General features: G+C 38.9%; 1 protein-coding gene across 1 annotated transcript in view; it reads right to left on the reverse strand.

The window, feature by feature from the left end:
• Window positions 1–15,641, reverse strand: part of LOC102991572 (interleukin-12 receptor subunit beta-2) — a 74,547-nt gene extending 58,906 nt beyond the window's left edge. Inside the window, exons 1-6 of the mRNA XM_024119723.3 lie at window positions 15,479–15,641; window positions 13,690–13,977; window positions 6,692–6,806; window positions 5,588–5,772; window positions 4,224–4,366; window positions 2,948–3,098 (exon numbers count right to left, since the gene is read on the reverse strand). Of these exons, the coding sequence (XP_023975491.1) occupies window positions 2,948–3,098; window positions 4,224–4,366; window positions 5,588–5,772; window positions 6,692–6,806; window positions 13,690–13,977; window positions 15,479–15,554 (958 nt within the window). The 5' untranslated portion in view covers window positions 15,555–15,641. The remainder of the gene's footprint in view (window positions 1–2,947; window positions 3,099–4,223; window positions 4,367–5,587; window positions 5,773–6,691; window positions 6,807–13,689; window positions 13,978–15,478) is intronic.
• Window positions 15,642–16,092: the final 451 nt, after the last annotated feature.

A 16,092-nucleotide genomic window follows, 5' to 3' on the forward strand; every position in this document is an offset into this window, starting at 1 on the left:
AAAATATTTACTATATGGACCTTTATAGCAAATGTTTGCTGACTCCTAAGCTAGACTTACCATCTGGCTTGCTAACTAAGATGGTAAAATAACCTCTAGTATTTAATTGTTCACACCTAACCTATCCTAGCAATAGTTCAAAATCACAAATGAATGAATAATTGTCTAGCTTCTTAATGTGAAGATGGGTGGCTGCAGCTGGTAGCCCTGCATTTTCTCCCTCTTTGGGATCTCTCACCAATCACCTATGCCATCACCACAGTGGGAGAGGACTCCTCCTTTGCTGCTCTGGCACTAGTATAAGCATTTAACATTTCCTTTATTAATTGTCCACAGTCACATTTAGCAAGACCAAACATATAAATAAGACTGAAAAATGGTGAATGAACAGACAGAAACACGTAATTGATAATACAGCTCTAAGGAATGGCTCATTCATCTTTATTTTGGAGTCTCCTCCTGGGCGTTCAAAATGATGAGGGAGTGCCTTCCCCCAACACCTGGGCATATTCTCAGGCATGTTTGGACACTATGCAGCCCAAATTCAGACTGTTTTCCCACTAGAAGTAAAATATGATTGCTTGTTTCCCAGTATCAGGCCCACTGATGGTTACTGATTGCTGGACTGTCCTCCTAAACATAAGAAAGTTATCTCTTTCCTTCCACCCCTTACTTAGTGGTCGTTTTAAAAGTGTTTTTCATGGAGGACCATGACAAGAGTTGAATTTAATGACATGGGAAAGGGCCACATGGAGTGAATAATACCTCATTCTCTCCTGGAGTACTATAAATAACTGTGACCAATCCACCAGGAGATAACATATTGCTCTGTTTTGAGTAGCCAAGGCTGCAAAGAAAAAGCTTTATCATAAGATCATTCAGTTTTAGACAGTAACTAAAAGAAAAAAGAAAAAAGCTTACTAGTATTTTTTTTTTAATGCCAAGTTATATATGCGTACACATCTCAGGGGTTAAAAGGAAGAAGTGTTAAAAAAAAATTCACACCTTTTAGGTTTACATCAGTTGGTGTTTCATACAGAAACTGATGACAGGAACAGTGGTAAGAGGTGAAAACGTGACGCTTAGAGTAAGAGAAAAGAGATCCTACAACAACCCGCAGAAAGATCAAACACAAAAAAGGGAGATTCAGACACTGAAAGGAAACCAGCAGAGCTTGGTAGCGTGGTGTATCTCAGAGAATGGGTTTCTCTCTTTATGAATGTTTGCAATTACTCTGAATAAGCCAGCTTCCTTGGTTCAATTCATAACCATCTACGAGTTCATAACCGTAACAAGTTGCTGCACTCATTGTTATGATGGTGGTTTATTTTATAGGATACGAGAAAGTTACCATCCTGCCTTGATGGGTTTTTAATGCAACAGATAAACACTTGAAAAAAAAGAAAGAAATAAAAACCTTTTCACACATCTCTAAACGGGTCATTATCAAGTGTGAGTAAAAATGACAAGAATTTATAAGCCCAGAGTTTTCCTAGTTTATACTTTAGCTTAATGTGATATAACTTAAAAATTTTCAGCCTATTTACTACCTTGGACTTGGACATAAAATATGGCCCGTTTCCAAGAATTTTATCTGTACTATGTATAAATAAAGTCTAAAAATCCATGAGGTATTTTTAAAATGCATTACTTTGACATTGTAATAAAAGGATAATAAGAGTAAGCTCCGGATTATAAAAATGACACACATTTAAACAGAGAAAAAGTGGCTCAACATTAATTTAAGAGATTTTTATCATAAAATGAGAGGAATAAATTATAATTTGCTGAATGAATTCATTTAAAAATATTTTTTAAAATAGCGAAATGCAATTATTGTCAGAAGAAAGGAAGAGTATACAATTATTATACAATTAATATATTATTTATTTTATTAATAGTTTATATCCTTGAAAGTCACTGGAGTATCACTGATAAGTGTCATCAGTTACCAAAAATCACTAGTAGCTCACAGAAAATGAATGTAACTTAATCATTAGGCTAGTTTACGTGCACACATATCTATGTTTCACAAATAAGGATTTAGTTTTTCTGACATTAATGCTTCAAAATCTCCAGATAATAAAGCAACGGATTACATGTCAATTATGTTTCCTCTGAAACAATTTACATAAATTATGAAGCTGTATACTGTATCACTGAGTGCTTTTGAAAACTAATATTCAGATGGCTATTTCTTATGTCTCCAAAGATTCAGTATTGTCAAAGTTCATATAAGCATTTTTGCTTTTTCGATTATACTTCAATAAAATTGTCTTCCCAATAATTACCAAAAAGATAAGTCCATCAGACTTAAAAATATATTTGATCTCCTCTTTATAGCTATGGGCAGTCTAGTGGTACTCATGTGAGCAGTGAGTATCAAAGGTTTGAAGAAGTGCAGTGCTGTAACATTTGGAGGAGAGAAGATTGCCAGATGTTAAACTTTATTTTAAAATGTTGTCTCCAGAGTCTGCCTTTTTTCAAGCTTTTAGTATGGCTTATAAAGCCATATTAATTTTCATAGAATCCAAAGGGTAAAATGTATCAAGGTTTAATGATAAAGGAATGAAATTAATTACTGGTTGCAGCTTTGTGGAATACGAGAAAGTAACTGAGAAAGTAAGTGTAATAGAAATAAAAGATATAATCAGACATTACTGAGGCATAAACTTGTAACCAGCGTGATAACGTGTGGCAAACAGGAGTAGGAATTACCTAATGTAAAAAAAATTTTTAGCAATATAAACATATCTCCCTGGACAGCTTCAATACTTAAGTCAATGTCAAAATGAGCTTGTTAATTAATGCACTCATACTTTTTGATTCAGTATCAGTACTTTAGAGATTCTATTCCAAGGAAATCATTACATCTGCCTCTCTCTCTCCTGTCTTTCCTCCGCTCTATCCACCTCCCTCCCCTCCGTTTTTTTTTTTAGATACATACCTTCTTCTGGTGTTTGTGTTCTCAATGATTCACTCCAATCACTCCAACTACCTTTATAAAGATGTAACTTAGAGGAAACCTGAAATTCATATTCTGTAAAGGGTTTCAGATCCAGCAAATCATGTCTTCCTTTGGCATTTGTGGCATTAACCTTGAATCCAACAAGATTTTAAAAAGTGCCTGTTAATACTAAATTAATTTAAATAAAGGTAGGAAAACCAGGCCAGATAACACTTTTTACTTTTCAAACCTGTCATTCAATAAGAAGAAATATCAATGACTGGGTTACTGAATACACTTGATGTTAATCTGAAACAATAGCTTCTCATTAATAAAACAAAAAACTCCTGGGTCTAAGAATCCATCTATATGGATTCCAAGGGGGATCCCGAAACCAGCTGAAAAACAAGATTGAAAACTACCAGTTTTCAAAAGGGCCTTGAAGAAGCTTGTTTCTACACTAGAGATTATTCTTTATTTGGTTACAACTAGAATGTGATGAATGTTTTAACACAGACATAAAACTGGTTCCAAACAGAAAAATTTAATTATATAAGAAAATTATATAGGAAAAATTATAGGTGAAAAATTTAATTATTATACCTCTCTACATGTGGAACTGATCCTTTGTTATTATTATAAGCCATTATATTTTACAAAAATACTGGAAGGAATTATAATCTTACATTTTTTATTGTAAAAAATTTAATGTTTAGGGAAATCCCTAGTGGTCCAGTGGTTAGGACTCCGTGCTTTCACTGCCAAGGCCCTGGGCTCAATCCCTGGTAGGGGAACTAAGATCCCACAAGCCACGTGGCATGGCAAAAATAAATAAATAAATAAATAAATTAATGTTTACTATTACATCAAAGTGTGAAGCTTTATCTTTGGAATATTCAATTCAGATAAGCCTCTCTGAACATTCACTAATATTTCTCTTTCCAATATGTTAAAAAAATTACTAAAAAGTAATAATGGAAGTAATAATGGGGTAGGGAGTAAAATAATAAGGAAAAAGGACTCACTAGAAATAAATTGTAGAAAATTAATGTGGATTTACAGAAGCTGTGGCTTAAAAAATTTCAGAATCAGTGATCAAATTTTAAGATATTTCTTAATAAACAGAAGTGTAAGTGACTGGTATGTCTCAAATGTGTATGTGTACTTTTGGGCTAAATATTCTTAAACTCCATATTTTGCTGGTATGAAAAGAGAGATCTGGGCGTTGCTACTAAGAACCCCTCCCTGGCTTCCCCTTCACTCTAGAGACCATTACCATATTCCAGGACCTGCTGTTAATGGGCCGATATCTGAGTCGATTAAGCAGCACCAGCCCCTCATCTCTCCACTGAAGGGTACACCTGCTCACGGAAGCATTTACAAATTTGATTCTGATGTCCCACGGAGGAAGAGGCCTCACTGGTAACCAGGACAAAAAAAAAGTGTGATTCAGGCTGCATAATTGGAAATTGTCTTATGTATTGACATGGGCTTATAAAGAGTTGAACAAATCTCATTTCTAAGATACATGGCCACTAAACTTGGTGAAATAGACATGAGAGTAGTCCCTGGCTTTTAGAAAGAAGAAAAAGTTGGATTCACTTCTAAATAATTAAAATAATTCCCTTTAATCTACCCTCATTTTTACCAGATAAACTACGATGAACATCAGTAATAATTTCGATTCCATTTAATTCAATGATTTAAAGAAAACCAATGTGCCCAAACCCAGGAGTTCCAGTGGCTGAGAAGGTAGAGGTGTGGCTAGTGGTGATCACCTGAGAAGGAGAAGAAATATTGGTAGGAAAGGCCATAGGAAAGACAGCAACAGAGGAATAGGAGAGAAGAATAAGAGGGAAAGAAGGTGGCTAGAGATGATCAATGTAAAGAGATGGAAGGGAGAATGGGTAGAACTTTGATAGGAAAATGTAGAGTAGATACCGATGTTCAGACACAGTTAGCAGTATGTGTGCAAAGAGGTGCTTTGGGAAGAGAGAAGAGAGACACATAGTGTGAGGCCAGAACTTCAGGCAGGCCTGAAGCCCAGTCCTACATGGGATGTTCAGACCTTGGGAATGCCTGGGATTGGCCTCTGATTCAACTGGGCCAATTACATTTGCTCAGAAATGTGCTGGGACTGGCTCACTCCAGCTCCCAAGCTGATGAGAGGGGTGGAGGTAGGTATTCTCTGAGGAAGATGGATTGGTACAATGATACACTTTCTTTATAGGTGGCACCTGGCTGCTCTAGCCCTGCAGGCCCACATGCAGCCTATCTCAGAACAATGGAGTAGCCATGGGGGTGGGAAGACACCTGAATAACCTCACATGACCCTTGCCTCAGTCAAATAGTATCACTGGCAGCCAGTGCCTTCATGGGATTTGAAGCCAGGGGGCTCTTATTTCTCCAACAGAGAGAATAATGTTGAATATCCCATTTTGAACATCTCTCGATAGCTCTAGAGACATACATCCTTTTGCTTGCATCAAAGAAACATCTATCCTTTGCCTATGCCTACTGGCCACTTTCCATGAACCACTGTCCCTTTTGAAACAATCACACATAGAACATTCAAGTGATTTTAAAAATAATATCCACGTGCTAAAGATCGACACCTACAAAAAGTGAAATAATACATACCTATGTCCAACAATGTGAATGAGGATGGAAATGAAGAAGCACTCCCAAGACTATTGATAGCAGTAACCTTGGCTGTGTAACTAGATTCAGGTGATTCAGGGGTTAGGTTAATTCCAAGGTCCAAATGATCACAATAGTGATCATTACATTGCTTCTGCCAAGTTAAATTTTTTGGTCCATTTAATCTGTAAATGAAAGACGATTGTGTTTAGCAAGATACTTTATGTGCTGTTGCCTTCTTAGCACAAAGGAACAAATGTTCATATATTTAAAATTCCTCACATTTTTAAGGTCAGTTTTACTACTAGGGGATACACAATGGGAATATTTGTATTCTGTGGTCATAAATAGGACCGTACTTCACCCCTCTCTTTATTTTTGGTAGGACTGAGACTTTTTGACATTCGTATGGATGAGTAACCATCTCTACACTGCCTGAATTCCCAAAACCCTGGCTGACATCTTAGCTCCTTAGGACAGATCCAAGCATCCAAAGGATCCATGGCCACCTTGGCATTTACTGCACAGAAATGCCAGATGCTAGTACAGACCAGAACCCTGAGCCCCACTGCCTTTTCCTTATCTCCTACTCACTTAGGCATAGTGCTACCAGCTACCAGCGGGATCTTTGAAGAGGATTACAGAATTAACTCCAAGGAAAAGAATCTCCCGGACTCTCTCTTTTTATGAACTCTCAGGTCAGGCAAAGGTGATTTAAAAAGAAACTCCTCCAAGGCTAATGGAAAGCTACCACAAAAAAGAGTCTATTTATAGACTCTAAGAGTCTATACCATGACCCTAAGAGTCCACAACTGCAGAAAAGGGAAGGGATATAATGCAGCCAGTTTAATCCTATAGAGCAGGGAAGAATGTCTACAACGTGGGCCTTGGATGCCCTGAAGAGAACTCTGAGTTAGTCACACTTTAGATGAATAAACCAGTTTTACTTGATGAACACTAGAATTTTTTTTTAAAGTATCTAATTATCTAGAGGTGTTTATTGCTTCTTCTCTCTGGTAAAACTAGAACTGTTCGATACTTCTAAATGTCATGTAAGAGAAGACCTACCAACCAAAAAAGCTGCAAAAATACAGTCTCACTCACTGTAAAGTATAGGCAGTATACAGGTGGGTGTCTTGTCCTCTATCCCAGGTGCAGCCCACGGTCCCACGTTCTCCCTTCTGTATACAAGATAAGTTTTGAGGCTGTTCTGGAACAACTTTAAAAATAAATAACAAAACCACCTATTTTAAATAGTGCACAGGTGATACTTCAATTACATTGTTATTATTTGCCAACAAGATAACAATACTTCCCCTATACCTCCTATACCCAGAAGAGCTGGGAGCTATTTCAGATCCCATGAAGTTCAAATTTGCCTCCTACGCATGAATTTCTTCTAATAACAATGGCAATAATAGTGAATATGGATCAAACAATTATTATATGCCAAGTCCTATGCTCAGTGTTTTATGTGTGGTTTTTCTCAATTGGAAATCATAGCAGCTATATCAAGTACCTACTATTATTATCCTCATTTTATCAAAGAAGAAACTAAGACTTAGAGATGAAGTATCTTGCCCAAGATTACAAAACGATGAAGTGGCAGAATCAGGTCTCCAGCCCAGGAGTGGCTGACTTGAATCTAAGCCTTTCACCACCATATTTTACTGTTCTCCCTGACAGGTGAACATCCAGTGCTAGCTCCATTACCCCAGGTGATGATGAGTTTACTTTTCTAGAATGAACCCCATTCAAATATTAGAAACGTTTAAAACTGAGGGGGTTTCTTTCTCCATTGACCTGAGATTTGTTGCCAAGGCAATTTTACCCACTGGCCCTTAGTCATGTCTTCCTGGGCTGTACCACCTAAATCTAATTTCTGCAGCATCACTTGGAGCACTTAATGAACATGTATAAATTAATTCTTTATGTACACAGACATTGAGAACCTTCCATGGGCTAGGCAGTGTTAGCTGTGGAAATGCAAAGGTGAACAAGGCAGGCATGGTCCCTTCTATCATAAGCTGTGTATTTTTAAACGAAGCCATTTTATAGTCAAAGACAGAACTCAAAGCTAGGAGTTTCTCAGATTTAGTGGATATAAGAGAAAATACTCTGTTACTGGGTCATCTCATTCTACCCTAATACTGAGACCCAGATGTAGACAGAGGCTTCCTTTGGGTGAGATAAAACAAGGGTACCACCGAAGCCCTAGACACTGTCTGCTCAGAAAAAAAAAAAAAAGCTGTAATTGATGGAATAAAAGCTTTTTTTGTCCTTAGCACACACCATAGATCTGGGGACAGTAACTACCCGCTGTGTGATCTTGTGCCTAGATGATCCACTGTGCCCAGATGAGCTTCTCAGAGCTTCAATTTCTTCATGTATAAAGTGAGTATAATAATATGTAGCTCATAGAGTTTTGTTTAATGGAATAATAAACTCTTTCTTTTCCTAGGATAGTAGGCTCATATGTGTATATATAGATATACATATATACATGTATACATTTATATATACACTTTATTCATCTGTATATACAACCACTTATGACTAATACTATGTTCACTTTTCATTTTATGTACAATTTCTTGTTTATCTTGGAGGTAGTCATTTTCTTGTTTTTCCATTTGTTTAGTTTCCTTATTATTAATATAATTCCAAACTTTCAAGTCAATTATCTGAATCACTGTTCAACATACTCAGAAGCACTGAGAATTCTATTAGTTTCATCTGCTTAGAGACCAGTTTCCTGGAGCCTTGTGAACATTCCAGTATGATGGGTTTGCCTCTATGCCTGTACACAGCTATCTTTCTGGAACTGCTAGCCCTCAGTGTCCTGGAAATTCCTTCTCTTTTTATTCCCTGTGTTGGATCTCCTGTTTCTTAGATCCAATGCTTTCTTCTTTCTTGATTTAATTACTTGTGTTGGTGGAGTATATCCTCCAGTAGTTCCCTGGGAAAGGTTGCAGGAGAGGAAATATTTTGAACATGGCTAAAAATGTCATTATTCTACCCTCACACTTGACTGATACTTTGGCTGAGTATAGACTGTGCTTAATGGGGTCTCTTTTCTTTCATTCTTATGGATTCTCAAAGAGTTCATAACTTCTGGGAATTTTTATTTTTTATTTTGGGAAACATTTTTGAATTATTTCTCTGATAGTTCTTATCTCTGTTTTCTTTCTAAAAATCCCTAGTTTCATAGGTTGGACCTTCCTCTCTAATTTTGTGTTTTATCTCCTATATTTTAAAACTCTTGATCCTTTTGCTCTACTATAAGGAAAAAAACCTCAGTTTACATTTCTTCCCCCCTATTGAGTTTTTCATTTCCACTTATTTTTTTTGGGGGGGGGGAATGTTTTTTATTCTCTGAATATTTCCTTTTTATAGCATCCTATTGTTGTTCTACATGCAATATTTGCTCTTAATTCCTAAATGTATCAAGGATAGATTTTGTTTCTTAACATTTCTTCTCCCTGAATACATCTGTTTCTTCCACTTTGCTTCTATGCTTTGTTCCACATGTTTGTTTTGGTTTCTGTTCTCCATGTTAGGCATTTCCCTCAGATCCTTGTTTTCTTTGTTTTGTTTTATTTTTTTATTTTTGGCCACCCTGTGTGGCTTGTGGGATCTTAGCTCCCCAACCAGGGATTGAACCCAGGCCCTTGGCAGTGAAAGTGCTGAGTCCTAACCAGTGGGCCACCAGGGAATTCCTGGATCCTTGTATTTTTACTCATATATGGGAGGGGGAAACGCTACATTATAGATTGGAGCTCTGCGGGTATGTCAGTTGAGGGACATTTGTTGACTCTGGGTTTCACTCCAGGGTGATCTGACTAGGGTTTCTTAGGAAGCTCTATTGCCAATAATTTTTGACATTTCCTCTTAGCCTGTTCTGATTTCCAGAAAAGGATTTTCTAATCTGCCAGGAGGAGGGTGCAGGTCTGAAGGGAGCTATATGCCAATGTTCTTTTCATCCCTGTTTTTCAGTACGTACTACCAATCTCAACTGAATGGGCTGAAACTAGTTCAGTGGCCCTCTGATACCAGGCCTCCAGGGCTATGCCAGTGTAGAAAAGCAGCAAGTAACTGGATACATGAAATTGGGAAGGGAATCTGAGAATCTGTTTTTTAAATAGATTTTTCAGTCAAAATCTCCCATTTTTATCCCCACTGCTACCCTCACTCCCAGCAGTATATGGTATCACCAATTCCTGTCTGTCTGGGGTGGGAGCTTCTGCATTAAATCAGGTTGCATCTTGAAGTTTCTCACTGCCAGCTGTAGGCTAAGCCAATTATCACTGTCCCACCTGTTTTCCAGCTTCCAAAACTTTGTTGCTGTGTCTCCCCTCCCATTCCTTTCGTCCTTTAGGGTTTGTGCCTCTAGAAAACTTTTTTTTTACTGCATCTTGGCTTTATTTCACAAGGAATGAAAGTAAATGCATGTCTTCAAACCACCATCATTATCCTAATGCTTCATACGGTCTTTTGATGACCAAATGAGATAAAGTACCTGGCACTTTTGCTTAATGAAAAAGTTAGTCTCACCCTCACCTTTACTCCTAAAAGTTTGCAGAACATCTCATTTTAAAGACCACAGCTCTTACCCACAAATCAAGTCAACTTTCTCGGTGTGAGTTCCCTGGACCATGAAATCAAGGTGTCTACTTCAGCCCAGGACTTGGCTTGGGCAGAGACTGTCTGTCCCAGGAGAAACCAGATGTGAGTCTCTTCAATACAAATATATAATAGCCGATGCTAAGGAAAGGTCAGAAATCAAAGTCTCTGAAAATTAAAATGGTTTACCATGTAATGAATTGTTATGCGTATTATGCTTGTTATTATTTTTAAGAGCCCTACTTACTATGTGAAATAAAAAGTCTTAGAAAAACAGTTTTCAGAAATATCAACAGCTAAACATATATTGAAAACAACTAAGCAAGGATCTATTGTCTTTCATTTATTTCCTTGATTGTCCAAAGAGTTTGTGGCCCAATCCTCTGAGGTTACGTAGAGCACTGGATGAAGGCTTAAAGGCCATTTACCCATTGCCAGTTCTGAAGAACCAGTCAACTTTATGACAGGCCCGCTCAGAGTATGCAATGGCACTATGCGCTACTGCTTATCACAAGAAAGAAAATGGGCTGCTCACTCCCTCACTAGACAGGTTTACGCTTACTACACTGGGTGAAATGGGCATTCATTGTGTCTTTTCTTGGAATGACTAGCCATACTCAGAAAAAGGTGTTGCTTCCAGTCAGTCCTTCACCTCAAAGGTGCTAAACTTGTTCAAAGAGCAGCCATTTGATAGTGTGGTTACCACCTGAGCACGCTGCACAAGCAACATTCCAGCAGTGTCGCCCAACTGAGCTGCACTGGGGCAGATACTCCTCACCATGTCCCTAGATCTCCTGATGCTGCAAACTGTCACAGATGCATCCACAACCTCTGGGTGGAAAAGTAAACCAATGAAAAGGGGTTGCATCACTCTCATGCACCTGAGCAAAGATAGGAAATGGAATGGAATGGCTTAAGGACATCTGCAAAGATACTGACTTTCAAGGCCATTGTTAGCCCCCTAAAAAAGAAGAAAACACCTGCAGCACTGTGGACACCTGGAACTGACATCACAGGGCTGAGAATGTCTGATACCAATATGGTATGTTGGTCTGTAAGATGGTGAATTACCTGGATGAAATATTCAGGTGTTCTGAGGACAAGGGAGGTGAGGACTAATGGTGTATTTAAGAAAAAAATTTCATTTTGTCTATAACCAATGCTCATACTTCCTTTCAAGTGAAACATGCTCAGCCGCTCAGCATGCTGCACACATGAAGAAAAAGAGTAAAACCGATGGAACTGCAACCCTAGCGCTCATCACTTAAGTGCCTCCTATGTGACCGGTACTAGATTAAGCACTTTGCATACAAGGTGTCATCTAATCACTACAACCATCTTATGAGGTAGGTGTTAGTATCTTCATCACACAGATGGAGAAACTGAGGCTCAGAGAATTGAAATTGTCTAAGAGTCCACCGCTAGTGGCAGTGTTGAGATTCAAAGCCCAGGCACCTTTTACTACACCACAGGCTATCAGAGCTGAGAGTACGTGACCCATAAGTGGTGTGAACAGGAGACCCTGATCTGGAAGAGGAGTACAAGACCTAGTTTATGCCTCCGTACCCACAAATGATTTGCTTAGACATTTCCTTGGGGTTCTGCTCAATGCTTGTGGTTGACCTCCAGGAAGACCACCTGGCACTGACCACCTCCTTATAGGTCACAGAGAAGAGGATGGAAGCCTCTTCCCTAGAAGAAGGAAAGAGACTCTTTCCATCCTGAAGAGTCTCATTGAGCTCTATATCACCCTTTTTTTTTTTTTTTTTTTTTTTTGCGTTACGAGGGCCTCTCACTGTTGTGGCCTCCCCCGTTGCAGAGCACAGGCTCCGGACGCGCAGGCTCAGCGGCCATGGCTCACGGACCCAGCCGCTCCACTGCATGTGGGATCCTCCCGGACCCGGGCATGAACCCGTATCCCCCGCATCGGCAGGCGGGCTCCCAACCACTGCGCCACCAGGGAAGCCCCTATATCACTCTTTTTATGAGAGGGACCCTGTCCTTGCATCTTGGTCAGTCAGCCTACTGCAGCAATTTCTCCCACTCTCCTTATGCCTCTCACCTGCCCCTTCGGAGCTTCCCTGGATCCACAGAGGCACAGAGTGCCGTGGGATTGCTCAGGGCCTATGTATGCTCACTGGCTTGCTGGGCTGGGCCTTTAAGGCTGCAGGCTGCAGGCTGCAGGAAGGTGTGCTGTTGGCTCACCCTGTGCACTGTGGCTCAGGCTGCAGACGCCAACTCTGACATCTTAGTTCTTACTCCCCACGGCTGCGTGGAGGGACCCACAGTGCAAGCCAGCAGGGCAGGGGAGTTGGTGCTCTGTGGGTGAGCTTTGACCGATGGCAGACTGTTAATTCTTTCACCTGTCACTCTGTTTCTATATGTTCTTTCTGGGGATGTAGCTAGTGACCAAGAAACCAGCTGTATCTTCTGTTGATGCCAAGGCCAGCTCAGTAACTTAACCACCTCGTGTTTGCTCTGCTCCTTTCCTAGTTCACGCCCTCACTCTTGCTTCTCTAGAACTGTACAACTCCCCTCCCCCCATGAAGTCTTAGCACGTCAGTTTTGTCTCAGGCAATTTTCTAGAAAACCCAGGAAAAGATACTAAGTATGATGATAGTTCTCTCTTAACCTCTGCTAAGTCTGATAACCAGTGGTCAGGAGTGAGGTGGATGGAAGAACTATTTTTTGTGCATTAAGTCAGAGAGAGGAGACGTGCTCAGCCTTGGGTATCAGCCTGGGCTGCATAAGTCAAAAGAGACATCTCTCTTCTTTTTAGGGGGCAGTGGCTTTGAACAATTCTCATAAGTCAAGAAGGCATGAAGACTCAGCTGTGGAGAGCAATTTTCCTGCCATTGGAGCCCACGGGCAATAGGTAAATGGTCTTAATGGCCAAAAAGAGGAGAGAAAGAGAGAGGGGAGGAGAGGGGTGGAAAAGAGAGAAGAGAAGGAAGAGGAGACTTACTAAATGTGATCCCAGTTCTATTGATTTCTGGACTTCTTACATTGAGATGCTCATGTTACTATCAAGATTAAATATATCCGGGACTTCCCTGGTGGCGCAGTGGTTAAGAATCTGCCTGCCAATGCAGGGGACACAGGTTCGAGCCCCGGTCCAGGAAGATCCCACATGCCACAGAGCAACTAATCCCGTGTGCCACAACTACTGAGTCCATGTGCCACAATTACTGAAGCCCATGTGCCTAGAGCCCGTGCTCCACAACAAGAGTAGCCACCGCAATGAGAAGCCCGCACATCGCAACGAAGAGTAGCCCCCGCTCGCCACAAGTAGAGAAAGCCCGCGCACAGCAACAAAGACCCAACGCAGACATAAATAAATAAATTTATATTTAAAAATAGATTAAATATATCCTTGTGGTGGGAGAAGAAAGAACACTGTCTTCTACTTGGATTTCTGCTTAATCATGACAAATACCAGAAGATCACCAATTTTTAGGAACTCAGGATGGAATGCTCACCACCAACGGAGATCTCTGCCCCACATATTCGAATCTCGTCATTACTGCTACAGGCCAGTTTGCAGACAAACAGGGTTGTACCCAGGGGAAGACCTGTGACTTGCGAGCTGAGGGAGTGACCATGCTGAAAATAGATTCTTCTGTCAAACTTGTAGAGGATTAACTTGTTAAAACTGGAGAATTGCAAGCAGCCTTGTTTGGTCTTCAAAGAGCACGAAATGTTGACAGCTGACCCAAGTGATATTACATGGGAAGGCTGCACAGTCACATCCCCTCTCTTGCACACATCTGCAATAAGACACAAATGCAAAAGACATAAGATGGCATAAAAGAAACCCATTGCAAGATGGAGGGTTTGTGTAATTCCCCAAAGCTGGATAAAACTAACCCTGTCCAATGATGGAAATACACAAAAGCTACATTGCTCTGGCTGTATTGGTGAAGCACAATGAGGAGAGAAGGCAACCGTATTAAAGTCTAACTGTATTTGAATTAAAATATACATCCTTCTCAAAACAGTAATACTATAACCAGAACTATAAATAGGAAAGTGGTGAGAAAATAGGGTTGGAAGAACATTCAGGAGCACAGTTCTAGGAAAAACCAATCTCTCTTATATGCAAATTATTCACCAGACTACTAAAAATTACTTCCCAGAATAAATCACATTTGTTTCCATCCCCATTTATAATTTATAACACTTACTTCAATACTCATACCAAAATGATTAGCAAGCTATTAGAATTGTTTAAAAGGCTATTATAAATGTTAAAGGGCAGATTTGGGAATAATTCCCTCTCTTGCTATATTAGAGGTATAAAGTATGTGTGATCTATTATTTTACAGCAAAGAGAAAATATTTAGGGGCTCTGTATGTGTAGTTTGCATCAAGGATGGAAATTAGGTCTTACCATGGTATTCCTTCAAGATGTAAGACCCTAGGTAGGAAGAACCATTGCCCAATACAGCTAATACGAAATCACATGAATGTATTCTTCTTCTAAAAAGAGTTCTCCATATTATTTTCTATATGCCAGGTCCCACAATAAACTCTTAAAGAGAGGTCATTCTTACTCTCCAGGAGGTTTTGTATCTGTCAATATTACAACTAATCAGAAATAAGCAGTTTGGGGTAGTACTCAGTACTGCTGATGAAAAAAAGAAAAAAACCTCAGAATTATAGACTCACCTTGAATTTTTAGATGTGATATAAAGCCTCCACTGAAAGCCTTTTTTGGTAATTATCAGATTGCTTGGATCGACTACCATAAACAAATTGGTAAAAAAGTTATTCAAATCAAATAAAGGAAATACTGAATTCTGAAAAGTTTCCATTTTTATTTTCAGAACTAAGTTTCTTTCTCTCTCTTATCTTACTTATATTTTTGTTTTCTGTTTCTTTGATCCCAATGGGCTAGAAAGTAAAAAATAAGATGCCAATAAAAACAGCAAAGAAAATGCCAGCCATTATTTTTTTAGCAGAGCTGAATCCATCCATAAATACCCTCTGTTAAAATGCACTATAATGTAAAACATTCATTCATGATGCCTAGCTTGATACCTAGTCATTTTGTTAAGAGGAAAAGATATCATTGGACTCTTAATCATTAGTATTAATGAAATAAAATACATATTAGTAACATAGAACCAGACTTATCCACTTAAACTTGACAGAAGATTGATTACAAAAAATCAACTACCAGAACATTTACCACAAATGCATATTTCATCTATAACTGAGAATTAAACCAAATAACCCTCCACAGATTAGATTACAGAAATATCTTACCTATTTTTGCTTTAACTAACAGCCACATGATGATAAAAATAAGTGCCAATGAGCACCCATTAACTGTATGTGCCATGAACAGTCAACTCTGGAATACACCTCTGTATTTTTCCTTGTAAAAGAAGACAAATTCATTCATGTTAAATACATTCAGAAAATACCAGAACCAATACTATTCAGAGGGCTTAAAATGCCCCTTTAATTTTCTTCACATTGTTAAGATTTTTTTTTTTAATGAAGTTTACCTTTAAAACTAGTAAACTGAAAATCTTAGCCACCTCTAACCCCCATGTCATTTAAGCTTCTTGGGGTCAGCAAAGGGTGGGGGAAGAGATCTGGCCTTTGGAGTCCTTTAGAACTGGTTTAAATACTTTGAGACTATTGGGCAAATTACTTAACCTTCTGAGCTTCAGTCTCACACAAAACTTTTTTCTTCCAAACAGGTCTGCATCATCATAGTCAAACACAGTAGTATTAAATTCCAGGAGTAGTGAGAATTTCTTTCTTTCTTTTTTTTTTTTAATTTTTAAAATTTAAAGTCTTTTACTGAGTTTGTTACAATATTGCTTCTGTTTTATGTTTTGGTTTTTCGGCCGCAAGGCATATGGGATCTT

This window comes from Physeter macrocephalus, chromosome 4 (assembly GCF_002837175.3).
Source record: "Physeter macrocephalus isolate SW-GA chromosome 4, ASM283717v5, whole genome shotgun sequence".
Lineage (NCBI taxonomy): Eukaryota > Metazoa > Chordata > Mammalia > Artiodactyla > Physeteridae > Physeter > Physeter macrocephalus.